The 16,948-nt window shown below is 61.7% G+C and overlaps 2 protein-coding genes across 5 annotated transcripts; one reads left to right on the forward strand and one right to left on the reverse strand.

Annotated features, from left to right (window-relative positions):
- The first annotated feature begins 3,783 nt into the window (after positions 1-3,783).
- RAX2 (retina and anterior neural fold homeobox 2) lies at positions 3,784-7,086 on the forward strand. The gene is made up of 2 exons (XM_068173828.1): positions 3,784-4,034; positions 5,770-7,086. Exons 1-2 carry the CDS (start codon positions 3,792-3,794, stop codon positions 6,211-6,213), a joined length of 687 nt encoding a protein of 228 aa, XP_068029929.1. The 5' UTR covers positions 3,784-3,791; the 3' UTR covers positions 6,214-7,086.
- Positions 7,087-8,512: 1,426 nt separating this feature from the next.
- On the reverse strand, positions 8,513-15,658 carry LOC137462937 (mucosa-associated lymphoid tissue lymphoma translocation protein 1-like). Of its 4 annotated transcripts, none has more exons than XM_068173788.1 (17): positions 15,396-15,658; positions 14,671-14,812; positions 14,332-14,498; positions 13,671-13,801; positions 13,406-13,559; positions 12,887-13,065; positions 12,680-12,776; positions 12,475-12,522; positions 12,345-12,380; positions 11,763-11,966; positions 11,437-11,617; positions 11,072-11,146; positions 10,524-10,651; positions 10,309-10,455; positions 9,898-10,055; positions 9,674-9,808; positions 8,513-9,579 (listed from the first exon to the last, which is right to left on the reverse strand). In XM_068173788.1, exons 2-17 carry the CDS (start codon positions 14,805-14,807, stop codon positions 9,328-9,330), a joined length of 2,229 nt encoding a protein of 742 aa, XP_068029889.1. In that variant the 5' UTR covers positions 14,808-14,812; positions 15,396-15,658; the 3' UTR covers positions 8,513-9,327. The 4 variants fall into 4 exon arrangements, with proteins under 4 accessions (XP_068029889.1, XP_068029887.1, XP_068029886.1 ...); XM_068173786.1 differs by having other exon boundaries at positions 8,514-9,582; positions 15,451-15,656; XM_068173785.1 differs by having other exon boundaries at positions 8,515-9,582; positions 15,396-15,655.
- Positions 15,659-16,948: the final 1,290 nt, after the last annotated feature.

The following is a 16,948-nucleotide window of genomic DNA, read 5'->3' on the forward strand; positions in this document are numbered from 1 at the left end:
AAACTCCAGCAGGACGCCTTTGTGGGGAGACAATCCGAGTGGGGAAGGCAGTTCGGGGCTTTGTCCGCCACTGCCCCCCCGGACCCGTGCTGGGGGGACATTTAGAGCAATTACTTGTCCAGAAAGTAACTGTCAATCATTCTTAAAGGGGAAGGCCTCCAATTAATAACCTCGTCTTAATCCTTTGGACTCATTTCCAATCTGCGGTGCCTTGGTGACATCTGCAACACTAAATAAAGATTCTCCCGAGCCTTAGCACGGCGGTTCTGTGACAAATAAGAAGACTAGAGGCAACTTTGGCTGCCAAAGCTGCGAGATTGGTGAGGTTGAGCCGCTTGTTTGGTTCCCGGGAGGGACCAGCAAAGTTAAATACTCCTGGAAAAGCCGAGTTGGGGCCAGCAGGTAATGCCGTTTTTTTCCAATTCGGGACAAAGCGCCGAGGGAAGATGCTGAGAAAGGGAGTGGGTGTCCCCAGGGTGTGCCTGGGGTTGGTGTTGGGGACGGGGCTGGCGCCATTCCCTGGGGACTCAGGAGCGGGTGTGGGCACCCGCCAGTGTCACTCGCCCTGAACCACACAGAGCCAGGGGCAGGAGCCACCCATGCTCTGACCACCCATCCCAGGCGGCTTGAGCCCAGGGAGCCAAATTCTGGCGCCCAGATGGGCTTCCAAAGGCAAGGAATGGGGTCCCAGTGGAAGGTGGGGCTGTCCCTGGACTGTCTCTTCCACATCCCCTGCTGAAAGGGGAGGCCACCTGTCCTCACTGATGTTCTGCTGCTTTGCAGTGCTCAGGAAGTGAGGGGTTTTTACCCACTTTGACCAGGGCTCAATGTCATTTCTGTTGCTTTTTTGGGTGTCTTTACCAGCAGCTGTTCTCTCCCCCAAGCTAGCAGCCCTCGCAGGAAAACCATGGGCTGGAGCATCAAGAAGAGGGGGGGAAGAACTCTCTTGAGGTATTGGGTCCTTATGGTTCCCAGCAGAGTTTTGCAGTTTAAGGGCTTAAACCTGAAAATTGCTGCTAGCATGACAGTGGCTGCAGGAAGATGTCCTTCAGGAGCCAGAGTTTAGCAGTTTCCCCACCCCCAGCTCAGCGGGGCCTGTTTCCAGGCAGGATTCTGAAAACACTGGTGGCAAATCTTGGGAGTCCTGAGGCCAGTCCCTGGAGGATGGGGAAAATGGGGTGGTTGGTTGGTGCTGATGTCCACCCAGCCTGATCTGTAATGCCCCCTGTTCCCCACTCAGGGACATTCTGTGCCCCCCATCCAGGCCGAGGCAGATTGGGGTGGGGGTCCCACCCTTGCCCCCATCCCACAGGGTCCGGGGTGCCGCCCTGCTGCTTGGTCACTGCTGCTCCAGTGTTCTGCTGTTCTTGGCTCATCTGTGCTCCCAGGGCGGGGTTGGCTGCTCCTTGGGAAGTTTTTGCCTCTTTTGCTTTCTGATGGTGTGAGGGGATGAACCATGGGGCTCTGTCTCTGCACCTTAGCCCTGTCCCCCCACCATTGCCCCTCTTCTTCTCCCGCTTGCCCCATCTTATCCCCAGCCCCCCCAGCCTCTCTCACTCATCCCCCCAGTGCCCATCTCACCCATTCCCATTGCTCCAGCTCCTTCCAGCTCCCCCACAGCTCTGGCTCCCCGCCACTGCTCCATGGGACCGTGGGACATTGCTGGGCAGGGCAGATGGAGATCCTGATGGGGTGCTGGGTCCCTTGGGGGGGTCCATGCCCCAGGAGGGTGCTCTAGGTGCTCAGCCCCCCTCTCTCCTCTCCTTGCAGGTGTGGAGCTGCGCAAATGAGAAGCAGGTAAGTGAGAGCAGGATGGCAGTGGGGGACCCCATGCCCTCCCTGTGTCCCCAGCCCCAGAACATGCTGTGATGCTCACACAGTGACAACAGGGCCCTGCTCCCCCCAGCCCACCCGCCACCGCTACCTTGGGGCACCCCAGGGTGCAGCACCCAACACCTCTGCCCTGACCTGTGGCTCCCCTGAGGCACCCTGAGACTGCTGGGCTGGACCAGAGCCCCTGGGGCTACAAACACCCCACAAGGGCTGTGGGCATCAGGGGGGCTCGCAGCTCCCAAAGGCACACACAGCGTGCTGCACTCCCTGCACACACAGCACCACATGTGCACAGCCCCTCTGGGAGTACAACACCCAATGGGTGTGCAACACACCCTGCACATGCTGCACACCCTACACACCCTGCACATGCTGCAGACCCTGCAGACCCTGCAGACCCTGCACACACAGCCCCTGGGCATACACTGATTGCACTGGACACGCTGCCCACAGCACACACCCACAGCACACGCTCTGAGCACACCACAGCAGCACCAGGCACACGCTGCTCATGTTGGCTGCGCTGCACAGACACAGCACACGCTAGGCAGGCACTGCACATTGCCACACACACGCACACACTGCGTGTGCTGCACTCCATGGTGTGTGCCACAGTCTCTGCACGTGCCTTTGCTGCCCGTGCCATGTGCACTGCACACGCTGGGTGCCCACAGCTCCTGTGCCCGCACTGTGCTCCCTGCACACCCACGGCGCCGTGCATGCCCCGCATGAGCGCTGTGCACACACACTGTGCCCTGCATGCAGCAGTGCAGACACTGCACAGCATGTGCTGTGTGCATGGCACACAGGCAGTGCACCGTGGCACTGCTCCCGTGTGGCACAAACCACCCTGCACAGCCCCATCCCTGCACATCCCCAGCCCCGCACGTGCACATGCTCCGCACCTTCTGCCGCATGCCCAGCCCACCACACGTTCCCCCCACACTGCTGTGCCTCACTGGGAGCACCCCTGAGCACCCCAGAGCCCCTGCCCAGGTACAGGCACGGCCGCAGCCGCCACAGGCACACAGCACACACCCCCAGTGCGCGCACAGCACCCCCACACAGACACCCCTGTGTGTGCAGCCTGGCAACACCTGACACCCAGCCCCTGCTCGCTGGCCTCTAGGACCCCCATTTACCCCCTCCCAGCATGAACCCACTCTCCCTTTCCCTCCCCACTCCCTTTGAGGCATTAGGTGAGTCTTTGCTGGCGGGTCTGGGCAATGCAGTGCCTTCCCCTTGCCCCAGGATTACAGTTTTCTGCCCCATTTCCACGTCTGCCGACATCCTCCCGGTGGAAAGAGACCCTTAATCCCCTGCAAATACTGCAGGAAGATTTCAGATGGCGGATAAAAAGCTTAAAGATGAAACGTTGCAAGGGTTGAAAATGCTTATAAGCGTCACCAAAACGGTTATTAGCTGGGGGACAGTGCCGGGTCACTCCTGCCCAGCCTGGGGACTGACACTGGCTCCTCCAGCGTTCCAGGGCCAGCCTTCACCACAGAAGAGGCTGGACAAGAGGAGCTGGGGAGGAAGGAGGGAATTAACCCAGCCACCCCCTCCAGGCCAGGGCAGAGAGAGATCAGATTGGCTCTCTGTGATGGCACTTTCATAAAATCCTCCATTTTAGAGGAAATCAGACTTTTAGCACCAGCGGGTTCATTGGCCCAGTGGCATCTGACAGCAGAGCCACGTGCGAGGCATCCCTTGGATTCTGGGTCAGTCCCCGGGACCCCGGGTCAGTCCGCGGGACTGTGGATCAGCCCCCAGAACACCACAGCTCTGGGATCCTCTGCTGTGGCAGAGAGGATTATGCCTTTGCATAACCTGTTCCTAGGGCCACCCTACCTTCCCATCCTCCTTTTACTTGTCCACCCATCCCTGGGCTGGGGACATGTGCGGGGCCCAAAGCCCCCATGCCCCTCTAACTCTGCGGTGCCCCTGCAGGTGCCACCATGTTCCTGAATAAGTGCGAGGGGGACCTGGCTGAGCTGCGGAAGCCGGGGGACGGCGAGAGCACCCCGCCGGCCGCCGCCGAGGAGGAGCAGCCCAAGAAGAAGCACCGGCGGAACCGCACCACCTTCACCACGTACCAGCTGCACGAGCTGGAGCGCGCCTTCGAGAAGTCCCACTACCCCGACGTGTACAGCCGCGAGGAGCTGGCCATGAAGGTCAACCTGCCTGAGGTCCGCGTGCAGGTAGGGAGGGCAGCACCCCAGCCCCCTGGATCTGTCTCTGAGCAGTGGCAGAGGGACCCCAAGGTGCTGGAGAGCTCTGCTCAGCTCTCAGCTCTAGTGCCAATGCCTCCTCTGTGCCTCAGTTTCCCTACAGCTCGAGATGGGAGTGGCATCTCTGCAGAGCCAGCTGCTCCCAGCAAAGCCAGGGAAAGGGTTTAATGGCTGAGCCTTGTTCCTCCGTGGGATCCCAGTTTGACTTACAAGGTCTCAGTTGGGCCCGTGGGCCAGAGGCTCCGTTAGAGCACAGAGATGGTTTTCAGAAATTTTTCCCCCTTCTGGTGGTGGCTGCTCCCATCCCTCCTCATGCTCACATGGGAAAGCGGCCATAAAACCCACCTTGGCTGATTGTGGCCCCTTCCAGGCTTTTGGGCTGGGAAAGCACAAGATCCTCATGGATTTGAGGGTTTTAAGCTTGTTGGAGCAGGGCAGGTTGGCGAGGTAGTGGGGCTGGGGAGGCTTATGTGGGGACAGCAGAGCCTGGGAAGAGCCTGGGGTCCCACCAGTCTTCTTCCCACCATGCCTGGACTGATGGGGTGAGATCAGGGAGGGAGAAAGGGTCAGGGAGCTGAAGTAACAAACCCACTGTGAATGAAAGCAGAAACCCCCAAACAAATGAACTGAATTCTCCAGGCCTCAGCCCCAGTGCAGCCTTTTTTGTGGGGGTCCAAACCATAAAGACACCTCTGCTGAGGTCTCTGAGCAACAAGCAGTTTCATAGAATCACAGAATCGTTCTGGTTGGAAAAGTGCTCTGAGTCCATAGAGTCCACCTGCTCCCACAGCACTGCCAAGGCCACCACCAATCCATGTCCCTAAGTGCCACATCCACACGTCTTAGAAGTCCCTCCAGGAATGAGGACTCCACCACTGGCCTAGGGAAGAAGTTTCCACTAATCTCCAACCTAACCCTCCCCTGGCACAGCTTGAGGCTGTTTCCTCCTGTGCTCTCCCCTGGTCCCTGGGAGCAGAGCCTGACCCCCACACAGCTGTCCCCTCCTGTCAGGGAGTTGTGCAGAGCCAGAAGGTCCCCCCTGAGTCTCCTTTTCTCCAGGCTAAGCTCTGCAGCTCAGTGTCCACCAACAGCTGTGAGCAGCCCATGGAACCCTCCCCTTTCCCACCCAGCCATTCATCTTTCCTCCCCTTGGCCTCCTGCAGCAGACCCCTGTGCCCTGTGCTGCTCTGGGGACATGGGGACCAGCACTTTAATGAGCCGTTCCCACGGGGCCAGACGTCCCCGCTGGATTTGGGTTGTCGGTCCCTGTTGTTCCTGCTGGTTTTGGTACAGCTGTGGCTGTTTAACTTATAAAAGCTGCAACCAAGGTGCTGGGAAGGTCAGATAACATTGTCCCACAGACTGCTGGGAGTCTGCAGCACCAGGGTGCAGGTTCCCATGGAGCAAAAAGGGCTGTTTGCTTACACCTCTCACTTCCACACCTTGGAGATGTCCTTGGTCTCTGGGGCTTGTGGGAGAGGTCTGGCAGAGGTGCTGGGGCACCTCTGGGTGTCATATGGGACATCCCCACCTTGAGCATTCCCTGTGGGGTACCCCACATGGGATACTGCAGAACGGGGCACCCTGCCTGGGGGCAGAGACATGGGGCTCCCTGCATGGGGCACCCCGCATGGGACACAGCATGTGGGGCACATGCAAGGGTCCAACTGGGCACAATGAGCTCACCTTGGCTCTCACCTCGCAGGTCTGGTTCCAGAACCGACGAGCCAAGTGGAGGAGGCAGGAGAAGATGGAGGCCAGTTCCATGAAGCTCCACGACACCCCTGTGCTCTCCTTCAACCGGCCCCCCATGACCCCCAACGTGGGGCCCATGAGCAACTCCCTCCCACTCGACCCATGGCTGACGTCCCCCATCTCCAGTGCCACCACGGTCCACAGCATCCCTGGCTTCATGGGAGCCCCCCAGGCCCTGCAGCCCCCCTATGCTGGGCACTCCTTCCTCAACACGCCCCCGCCGATGGCACAGGGCATGCAGCCCATGGCCCCCGCGCCCTACCAGTGTGGCACCCCCTTTGTGGACAAGTACCCTCTGGAGGAGGTGGACCAGAGGAGCTCCAGCATCGCCTCGCTCCGCATGAAAGCCAAGGAGCACATTCAGACCATTGACAAGACCTGGCAGCCCATTTGATGAACGCTCCCCTCCGAGCTGCCCAGCCGCCGCTCCTGCCCTGGCGCTGGCTCGGCCCCACGGCGGGCGAGGGAGGACAGCGGGTGTTCAGCAGGACCGGAGCTGGCACCGGGCAGGGATGCTGGGCTGCCTCTTCCCCACACCGACCCAGGACCGGTGGTGTCAGGGGAGCGACTCGCTGTGCTGGCAGGACCCCAGGGCTGGGGGGAAGCACTCCAGGAGAGCTCCTTTGCCTCTCTGAGGCACCAAGATCAGCTGAGGACCTGGCCGAGACTCAGGCATTCCACTGTGCCACCTGGCCACCCACCACACCCCAGCTGGACACCTCCTTTCTCCACACCCCCTCCCCTTTCCATTATTATTATTTTTTTTTTTTTAATTCTGCAGATTTAAACAAAACTGAACAGAAAGCTCTAGTTTTGTAGGGAGTACTTGGGGGGATGTTTTAGCTGCGTTGGGGCATGCTGCTGCTCGTGCCGGGAGATGCGCCAAGAGCACGGGTGTATTGTGAGTAAAGAGATAAGCTGGACGGCTGCTGCATGCTGGAGTCGGGCGCTGCGGAGCCTCGGTCGTGCCGTGCCCTCCTCAGCGCGGTGGCTGCCAAGCCTCTGCCAGAAAGGAGCTTTCCATGGGGGCATGGGAGCACCATCCCTGCACACCCTCCTGCTCTGCTCCCTCGGGATGCTGAGTGTAGGGCTGGGCCAGGTCCAGGCACAGGTGACCTGGGACCGGCTTGTGCTGCTCCGTGGCCTCAACAGCTTGTCACAGTTCCCCTGCTCAACTGTCCCTTGGGGGCTGTGCCCACTGCTCCCCGCCTTAACACTCCCAGAGGCACCAGTGCCAGAGGGCTGCCAGAGTTGTGCCGGTGGGAGGATGGGTAGCAGTGGGACCTCCGAGAGCCCTGGTGAGAGGAGGCGGCCAGCTGTGAGCCCTGGGGTCACCACAACAGGGTTCTTGGGGCACACCACACCTGGCTTACCCCTTGTCAGTGTTCCTTGCCGGGTGGGAGCTGGGGGTGGCGTTAAGGTGCCCTGTCCTCAGGGTGTCTTTGCAGCTCTGTCCCATCTGCCCACCCGCTGGATCTCAGGGCACAGCCAGTGGCACCAGCACCCTCACCACGGCAAAGGCCAGCACGGCCCCAGCACATGGCTGAGTCCACTGTGGCTTTAAGGTGCTGGGACAGCAAGACAGGGCGTTTATCCCTGGGTGAGTGGGTGCCCCGGGTCGCTGGGATGTCCTGAAGTGTCCTGGGTTCCTGGGGTGCCCCAGTCCCTGGAGGAGCCAGACGAGCGCCACCCCTCCCCCCACCAACGGTTTTCCCCAGAAAATCTTCCCGCTCGGGACCCGAGAAGATTTTCCCCAGAAAATCTTCCCGAGAAGCTCGGGACAAGCCCGGGCTGTGCTGGGGCAGCCCCATCCCCACCGCGTCCCCCCGACCCAGACCCCGCTCAGTGCCAGCGCCCCCGCCTGCAGCCCCCCCCAGCCCGGGGTCTCACCCCGATCCAAAGCCCCCGGGGCCGGACTCTGACGTCTCCAGAGCCCCGGGGTCGGGCGGGTCTGGCCGGGATGCCAGCGGGCCAGGCGAGGCACTGACCCCGGCGAGACCCTTCTCCTTGTGCCCCGTCCCCCGGCTGCTGCTGCTCGTCTGTTTCGTTAGCGACAATTAAACCTTTAACAACCCATTAAACGCATAATCGATGCTCCCCGGCTCCCCGGCCCAGCTAATGGGGTGAAGCGCCCCGGCCGAGGCGAGCTCCGGCCGGCAGATAATGAAGCAACGGCTGCGGAAGTAATGGGGTTTGATCCGGGGGACGGGACGCGCTCAATGGGGGCTGCGCTTTTCACATGACATAATTGCCGAGGCTGGCGCCAGCCCGGGGCACCCCTCGGCCTCCCGAGCGCCAACAAAGGCCGGCTGGCGCTGGGAGCGGCAGCGCCGCACCCCCGGCTCGTTTGATCGGAGCCTAATTGGGGCGAGGGTGCTCCCCCAGGCCGGGCCCGCAACCGCCGCCCCAGAGCGCGGAGGGGCCCCGCGATGAGGATGCGCCCCCCCGGCCCCTTGGGGCTGGGGGTTGTGCGAATTATGGAAATGAGCTGTTTTCCTTGGGGTGGCACAGGGAATGTCGGGGTACTCGCACTTGGTACCCCTCTTCCCTCCCGTGGGTGCGCAGGAACGGGCAAGATTTCTGCCCCCAAAAACGCCATGTAAACGGAGGGAGGGTGCAGAAGCAGCGAGCCGCCTGGCTGGACCACTTTATTGGTGCTTTCCTCGGTGGATACCCACTGGAGCCTGCCCCAGCGTGTGGGAGTTTGTGTGCGAAAAATTCAAGCAAAAAGGCAATTTTTTTTCCCTCTTGGGTCCCAGTCGTGTCCTGAAATCGCTCACTGCCCAGATGGGGCCAGTTCCTGGGGCCGTACTGTGAGGAGTGGGTGCTGCTGGGAGCGCTGGGGTACCAGGGGATGCTCCCACCCCCTCGTGGCCGAGCAAGAGCCCTCCCGCTCCCACCCCCTGTAATCTCCTCCCGCGGGATTTGCCCCCTAAGCTGCTTATTTCTCTCTATTTCTCCCAGGCCTGAACCAACCTAGCCCTGCCCCAGCACGACGCCTCGAGCCTGCTGAGCCGTGGTCTCTGGGCACTCTGCCCCTGGCACTGCCTAGTGGTAGGCTGGCATGTGGGGCTGGCACTGCCCAGGGATGTGGGGCTGGCACTGCCATGCCAGGGACATGGGACTGGCACTGCCCAGGGACGTGGGGCTGGCACTGCCATGCCAGGGACATGGGACTGGCACTGCCCAGGGACGTGGGGCTGGCACTGCCATGCCAGGGACATGGGGCTGGCACTGCCATGCCAGGGACATGGGACTGGCACTGCCCAGGGACGTGGGGCTGGCACTTCCCAGGGACGTGGGGCTGGCACTGCCATGCCAGGGACATGTGGCTGGGGCCCACAATTCCAGTTGTGCTGTGCTGTGAGACCTGCACCCCTTGGCACAGGCCAGGATGGAGGCCAGCCTCTGTGCATGTCACCTGCATCTCCTCCATCCCCTGGCCCCCCAGCAGGACAGGCATGGCACCAGGGGACTGAGGTGACGAGGGTGGGGCCTCCCTGTCCCTCTACAGGGTGTGGGAGCTGGGGCCCTCGGGGCTCAGGTTCTCCTCAGGGGTGTTGACCCATGAGCTCTCCCCTACCCCCCAGCTCCCGGGGGCAGAGGGGCAGAGGGGGCTGTGGGCCGGTGAGGGGGGGGCCGCCCACTGCAGGTTGAGCTTGGCGATGAGCGGCCGCCCCACGTTCACCCGCTGCTGCTCCTCCACAAAGTCATCCATGCCCTGGTAGCGGTACTGCAGGCACACGGTGAAGGCCAGCTCCTGCTGCAGGGACACCAGCACCATGGGCTCCTGTCCTGGCACGGCCTGTCACACCGTGCCCCTGACACCGGCCCCCGCTCGCCATGGCTCTTACCCGCAGCTTCTGCAAGCCACAGATCCGGCTGTAGAGGCAGCAGGAGGGGCAGCCAAGGCTCCAAACGGGCGCCAGCGGGCTGCCCAGCTCCTCTGGGCTCTCCTTGTTGGTGCACTTGAGGTCCACATCCAGCTCCTGCCATGACAGCATCCACATGAAGACCAGCACAGCTTTCCCCCGTTCCCCAGCGCTGCCCTGGTGGGGGCTTCGGCAGCTGCTCCCACCTCGGGAATATCAGTGAGCCGGGCCTCACACTTGGTGATCTCCTTGGGGGCAGCCACCACACGCGTGTAGATGATCATAATGTTGGAGAACTCGGCAGCGAAGCCCAGCTGGACGGTGACACCGCAGTCAAAGCGGAGGTGCCGGCTCTCCGGCAGGACTGGGGAGGGGACAGGGAGCACAGGGCTGGGACCTGCAGGGGCTCAGGGCTGGAGCTGTACCCACAGGTGAGGTGGCCGCTGGGTCACCCCAGAGCAGGGCTGCTAACGTGTTCCTGTCTCCAGGCTGGTGGCTCTGTGCCACCAGTTTCTACTCCAGGTGGGAGGAACCCAGCAGATGTTCACAGCCTCTTTCTGCTCCTAGGGCTGTCCCCCCTCTAGATGCCAGCTTGGGACAGGGTGGCCATGACTCACCGTGAGCCTTGGCCCACTGCAGGTTCCTGGCAGAGGACTCATCCTGGCCCGGGGGGCGGATGGGGTCTGTCAGAGCCCGTCTCTCTGAGAGGTTGCTGCGAAGCTCCAGTGCCTGCCGGCCCCGCGTGATCTCCAGAGTGCCCATGTCTGCAGGGGCACAGGGGGTTGGCAGGGGCTACCAGGGGGGTCATTGTTCCCCACTGCTCCTCACTCACCCTCAGCCACCTTGTCCAGCAGCACCGTGATCTTCTCATCCTCCAGCAGCCAGCGCTTGAGGAAGGTGACAAAGATGCCGTTGGAGAGCTCACCCTGGCTCAGCTCATAGGCTTCGGCATCCGCACACCTGCGGGGACAGGGCAGTGGTTGGATCTGTCATGGGGTCTGGCACTCCCTGGGAACTGGCCCCCAACAGGATGACAGCCCTGAGGAAGCCAGAGCTGGGTGCCCAGCACTCTTCCTGTTCCTATCACACCATCTGGCCACTGTGCTGGGGACAGGCGAGAGCATGGCCAGATCCCGAATGCTTAAAGCATCACCATCCCAAACCCCTGTGCTCTGGAGGAGTCTTGGAGCTTCATGCAGGTGCTGCCCAAAGACAAGCAGTGCCATGGGCACCTCCCTGCCCTGTGAGGGACTGCCCAACTTGCCCAACCCCTCCAGCATCGAGGGTGGAGGGATGAAGCCGTGGGGGTCTGAGCCCCTGAGCTAGGCAGGGAGACTCAGCCCCACTGCCTGTGCCAGGGGATGGTGGGAGGGGACCCACGTGGCATAGCCAAAGACGATGTTGGCCGTGACCTCCAGCGCCCCAACCTGCGGGATGATGTCATCATTAAGGTTCCTGCAAGAGAAGAGAAGCTGGACAGAGTGAGAACCTGTCCCCCCACCAAAACTCACCCCAAAGCACACCAGACCTTGAGGGCTACTCTGTGCCCCCCTGCCCACCCATTACAGCGTTTGCTAGCTCACAGGGGCAGTGAAGTCTTGGGGCATTTAGACAAAGACAGTGGGTTTAGATGGGACCCTGGGGGTGCCCCGCTACCTGCCCCCAGGAGCCACCACCAACAGGTCCCTGTGCTGGCTCTCCCCGAGTGGCAGCTTGTCCCCAGGTGGGTGGCAGGGCCGGGTCACCTCTTGCGGCACATGTCAAGCAGGAAGATGTTGAGGCCGGTGCGGCGCTGCTGCATCTCCTGCAGCACCCGCTGCACGCACAGGCAGTGCTCTGACGTGTAGGCGCTGGGCGCATCGATGGGCACCATGAAGCTGTTGCCAAAATTTTCATAGCCGTGCCCGGCATAGTAGAGCAAACCTGCTGGGGGAACAGAGGGCAGGTGACATGGTGACATCCCCTGACCTGCCAGCACCTGCTTCTTGCCTGGCTGCACCCCAAGACTCCACCAGCATTAAACCAGCCAGCTCCCCCTGGGCTGGAGCCACCCTGGCAGGTGCTGTCGCACCATAGACGCCCTTGTCAAGGAGGAGGAGGAACTCATCGACGGCCATCTGCATCTCAGCCTTGCACAGGTCCAGCAGTGACACCACCTTGAAGTCGAGCTGGCAGAGGAGGGCACCAAGGGCATGAACATCCATGATGGGCGCCTGCAGCTGCTTGTGGTGCAGGTAGTGCATGTTGCCGATCAGCAGCGCCACTTTGTCCGTGGCTGCAAGGACAGGAGAGGGAGGTGCTGTTACAGAGCGGGACACGCCTGCTCTCCATGCTGCCCACAGCCCACAGAGGTGACACCCAACTCTGGCCAGCATCACGGTCCCTGGGTACCAAGGTACCCTATGGCATCCCTGCCTTGCTGATCCCTGAACCCTCAGGTTATGGGTAAGGGTTAGGGTTGGGGATTTGGGTTGAGGGTTAAGGTGCTGATCTGCTCTCCTAATTCAGGTTGGGGCTGGGCTGCTGTTTCACTCTTCCAGTATGCTGCACTCAAAGCATTCCTGGCCAAGTAAAGTCTTATGGGGTGACAACGGTGACACTGGCAACAGCCAGATCCCCCAGGGCCTCCAGCCCCTCCTGGGCAGGCTCTTACCATACAGCTGTCCAGGGCTGCCATGCTCGAGGGAGCCTGGGAAGAGAGAAATGCTGTGCCATGGTCCTCCAGTGCCAGGGGAGCACAGCAGGCAGAGCAGCACAGATCTGTCCACTTTGCCCCCACCTACCTCCATCCCCCTCCTGCCAGGAGCCTCCAGAGGTGAAGAGCCGTGGGCCTGTGGCAGAGGGGACGTCAGGGACCCTATGTATGGCATCACCTCCCAGCATGGGAGCATGCACAGCTCCCAGCATGCCCAAAACTGCGCAGCCATGAGGGCTTTACTGGGAACAGAGCAGGTAGGGGGGTCACAGAGGTTTGTCAGGGGCCCTCACCAATCTCCACGTCCACCTCCTGGCTCCACACCTCGTGGAAGAGGTTGAACACATGGCAGGAGTAGCTGCCCCGCTCGGCCGTTGTCACTAGCTTCACCTGCCAGCAGGACAGAGCAGGAGGCTGGGGCAGTGTGCCACACCACGCTGCACTGTGGCACACTGTGCCATGCCTTACCATGTTGTGCCATGCCAGAGGTCCCTCCATACCTGGAACTGGGGTGCCTGTGCCCCTTCCACAGGACGCCGATTCCTGAACCACTGGTACTGGGGCGGGGGGTTGCCAATGGCTCTGCACTCCAGCGCCAGCGTGTCCCCCTCGGCCAGGCGGCACGGCCGCGGCTGCCGCAGGATCTGCAGCCCTGCCATGCTCGGGCAGTAGCCACTGGCTGGGGAAGGGACAAGGTGGCAAATTAGGCACCCAGCCATGGCAGCATTCTGCAGTGCTGCTCCAGGCCCCAGGTTCTGCACCCACAGGCCCTGGCACCCATGGATGGCATGAGGCAGCAGGCATGGAGGAGGACATAGGACATGTGGCTCCTCTGTGGGCACCATCACCCCAGCAAGCCCAGAGACCTTCACACTTGAGCCAGGGCCTTACATGGCAAATGATACCACTCAGGACCCATCCCTGTCCTGATGGGGTGAGAGGTGTCCTGCAGGAGATGTCCCAGTCAGGCAAGTGGTGCGCAAAGCTGCCAGCCCAGGGACAGACATCTCAACACCCACCTGAGCTGGGGCTGCTGCTCTTCTCCACCTTCACATGAGCCCACCTGGAGAAAGTGAAGGTGGCCCCACAGTTCACCCGGCAGATGTACCACTCAGGCTGGCCCGCTGGAGTGGCTGTGTCGATCACCAGCTCTGGGGATGTGGCTCCAGGCACCTACAAGACAGGAGGAGGCCAAGGAGTAATGTGCTCCCTCTCACCCATGTGGATCCCTCACCACGGGCAGGGTGTGGGGGCCCTGCTCAGTGTGGCACACTGGGACCTCACCTCCTGCCTCCCACAGAACCACTGGTACGCGAGCCCTGGCGGGCCAGTCGCACAGCAGGTCAGGGACACCTGTGTCCCCTCCGCCACCACCTGCGACTCTGGCTGCACCGTGATGCGAATCACATCCTGGACTGCGGGAGAGGAGAGACCAGCCTGGGCTGGCTGAGTCCCCCGTCCCGCACCACCCCATACCATCCAGTCCCATCCTATCCTGCCCCACCCCCACCCACCACAGATTCTCCTCTCCCAGCCCATCCCATCACATCCCACACCTCTGTCCTGTCCCAACCATCTCATCCTACCTTGTCCCATTGGAATATTCAGTGCTATCCCATCTATGCATCTCGTTTCAGTCTATCCCATCCCACTCTGCTCTACCCCATCCCATCCCATCCCATCCCATCCCATCCCATCCCATCCCATCCCATCCCATCCCATCCCATCCTGTCCAAATCTGTCCTGTCCCATCCAGTAAGACCACATCCCATCCTATCTCACCCTCTTGCATCTATCCCACTCCACTCTGCCTGCCCAGCACCTCACTACCAGAGCAGGACCCCCAACAGGAGCTGCTGTTCTTCACCCCCATGCCCATTTCCTCTTGCTGAGCCCCTGCCCCCGGTGCTCCCCTCCCGCCCCCGGTTCTGCTGCCCGTCCGTACCGGCGGAGCTGAGGACCCGGCAGGCCTGTTCGTGCCCCATGCGCTCCAGGCAGCCCAGCAGGTACCTGAGGGTGCAGTCGCGCTCGGCCAGGAGCTGCAGCAGGCACTGTGTGGGGCTGCCGCTGGGCTCCAGCACCTTCAGCGAGCACATCTCCAGCTCCTCCGCGCTGCAAGCGCCCGCAGCCGTCAGAGCCACAGCCACAGCCCCCTCCCTCGGGGCGGATGAGAGCCCAGCCCGGGAGGGAATTGACCCGTGTGCCCCTCGCTCAGCCCCCGGCAGAGCTGTGCCCATGGTAACCCGGTCGGGGACAGCCCCTGGCAAGGCTCTGCCAGCCCTACCTGCACCTGAAGCGTTTCTCGGCCCCAGCCAGCTCGGCCAGCTTGCGCCAGCCCCGGCCGGCGTTATCCAGTAGCTCGCACAGCCGGGCCACCACTTCCTCGCCCAGCGAGCCGATGGGCATGCTCCAGTCCCCCATCGCTCCTGGGGACGCCGAGGGGACGAGCTGTCAGTGGGTGACGGGGTGACAGGCCCCCGTGCCCCAGCAGACCCCTCTGGGCACAGGGTGATTCAGCTGCCACTCTGCCAGCTGGGGGGCACCGGGGACCCCATTCACCTCCAGCCTTGGGCAAGGACCCAGGGTACTTTAGCCTGGCCCCAGGAAAGGGACCGTCATGGATTGGGGTACACAGAACTAGAAGGAGGGGATAGCCCCCATCACCTTTCCTGTCCTTTCAGGTGACACAGAGAATGTAGCCCCAGTACCCCTCTCCTTCTGGCAGAGGCCCCAGTGGGGCAGCAGCAGCCCCCTGCTGTTACCAGGCCTCTGCATGGTGGCTCTGGAGCCACCATGAGGGGCCTACAGGGGGGTCAGCATAAGGTACATGGGGGTCTTGGGACCGGGACCCAGCTCAGCTTGCCCTGAATCCTGGGAAAGGATTGTGTGACATGAACCGTCTGGACAGACCCAGCTCCCTCCTGCTCTCAGGTCCCTTCCCAACAACCCACCCCAGAAGGGCCCTTGTCCCCAGGACTGAGCTGCCCAGAGCAGCTGGGTGACACTCACCCAAGCAGGGGGCTCCAAGCCAGAGGACAGGGACCCAGGTGCTCCGTCTGCTCACCTGCTGCTGGATTTGGGATCTGGACACACTGGGGGTGGTGAGGGGAGGGTGAGCTGCAGGCTGGGCAGGGATGGGCACTCACCGCGGGGTATGGCCGAGCCCCATCCACTCCGAGGCTGTGCACTGAGCCCCACACAGAGGAAATGAGGGTTCAGCCCAAAATCTCCCCCAAAATCGCCCCCGCGCAGCAGCACAGCACTTCTGCTTCCCTCCCTCTTCCTTCCTGTTGTGCAGCACGTGGGCGTCGAGCTGCCACCCCCCGCCCACAGCCCCTGGGGAGCTGGGCACAGCCCAGCCCTGTCACAGCGCACACGGCACCGGCAGCGGGCCGTGCCCAGCCAGGCAGAGGCTGCCCTGTCCCCTCCTCACTGCAGGAACCCCCAGGCACCTCTTTTCCCCAGAGCCCAGCTTGAGCCCAGAAGGAGCTGCAGGGCAGTGAGTCCAAGCTGGAGGTGAATTGAGGTGACAGAGGCACCTCTGAGCCAGGAGTGCCCAACACACAAGCAGAACCGAGGCCAGGGGAAGCTGCGGGGCTTTGCCAGGCTGAGGCTGCCCAAGGAGAAGCAGAGATAAGGCAGTGAGGCCCCCGCTGCTGTGGGGAAGACCCTGCTGTCCAGCCCAGCCAAGGCCTGGCATCCCAGCACCACTGCTCCTGCTGCTGGAGGAGCAAAGGAGAGCATGGTGTCGGGCTGGCACTGCAGCAGGCCACCATGTCCCCCCCTTCACCTTGCCTGCTGTCCCAACAGCACTGCCAAAACTTGGCCCCCATCCTTCCAGCCCCGGGGAGCACAGGCTGCCCAGGTGTGGGAATCCAGGGCATCCCTGTGGCTGCCCTGGAAGGTCTGGGACCCTGGCAGGGGGTCAGGAGCCCCCCTGTACGGAGCCCCAAGAGACACTGTCTCTGATCTCTGTCCATGGAAAAGTTTTCAGTCTTACAGGATGAATTACAAGTTCTGAGTGTTTGATATAAGTAGTAACTAGTGTGGCACGGGTGCAAAAGTAGAATTTTAGGGTTCTAGATAAGGGGTTCAAAGGGGGCAAGATGGAGGAAACTGGGCGTGCCTTGTCCTTTTTCTTCTTCTTCATGCCCTCCATGTTTCACTGTGGTGTTGGCATTTTTCTGTTGGTTTGGGCTGAGCACACACTGTTCAACGTGGGTGATAGGTATTGGCACGTATTTGTAAATATAGCACACGTAGTTTTTGGTATATAATGTTTGTAACATCCCACTGAGGGGCAGAGCCCCGCACGCTGTCCTGCGAGACAGACCTGCTGCAGGCCAGAGAAAAAATATTTTACATAAGAAGAAATAAACAACCTTGAAAACCAGCACAGATGAATTACGACTCCTTCTTTGGCAGCGGGGCTGAAAGACAGAGACCTTCTACAATCTCGGGAGCATCTGAATATCACAGATCCCGACACTCAGGCCCCGAGATCCACTGGCCAGGAACGCAGTGACACGGGTGGGTCATTCCTCACCCCACATCCCCACAGA

Source organism: Anomalospiza imberbis, chromosome 27 (genome assembly GCF_031753505.1).
Source record: "Anomalospiza imberbis isolate Cuckoo-Finch-1a 21T00152 chromosome 27, ASM3175350v1, whole genome shotgun sequence".
In the NCBI taxonomy this organism is placed as follows: domain Eukaryota; kingdom Metazoa; phylum Chordata; class Aves; order Passeriformes; family Viduidae; genus Anomalospiza; species Anomalospiza imberbis.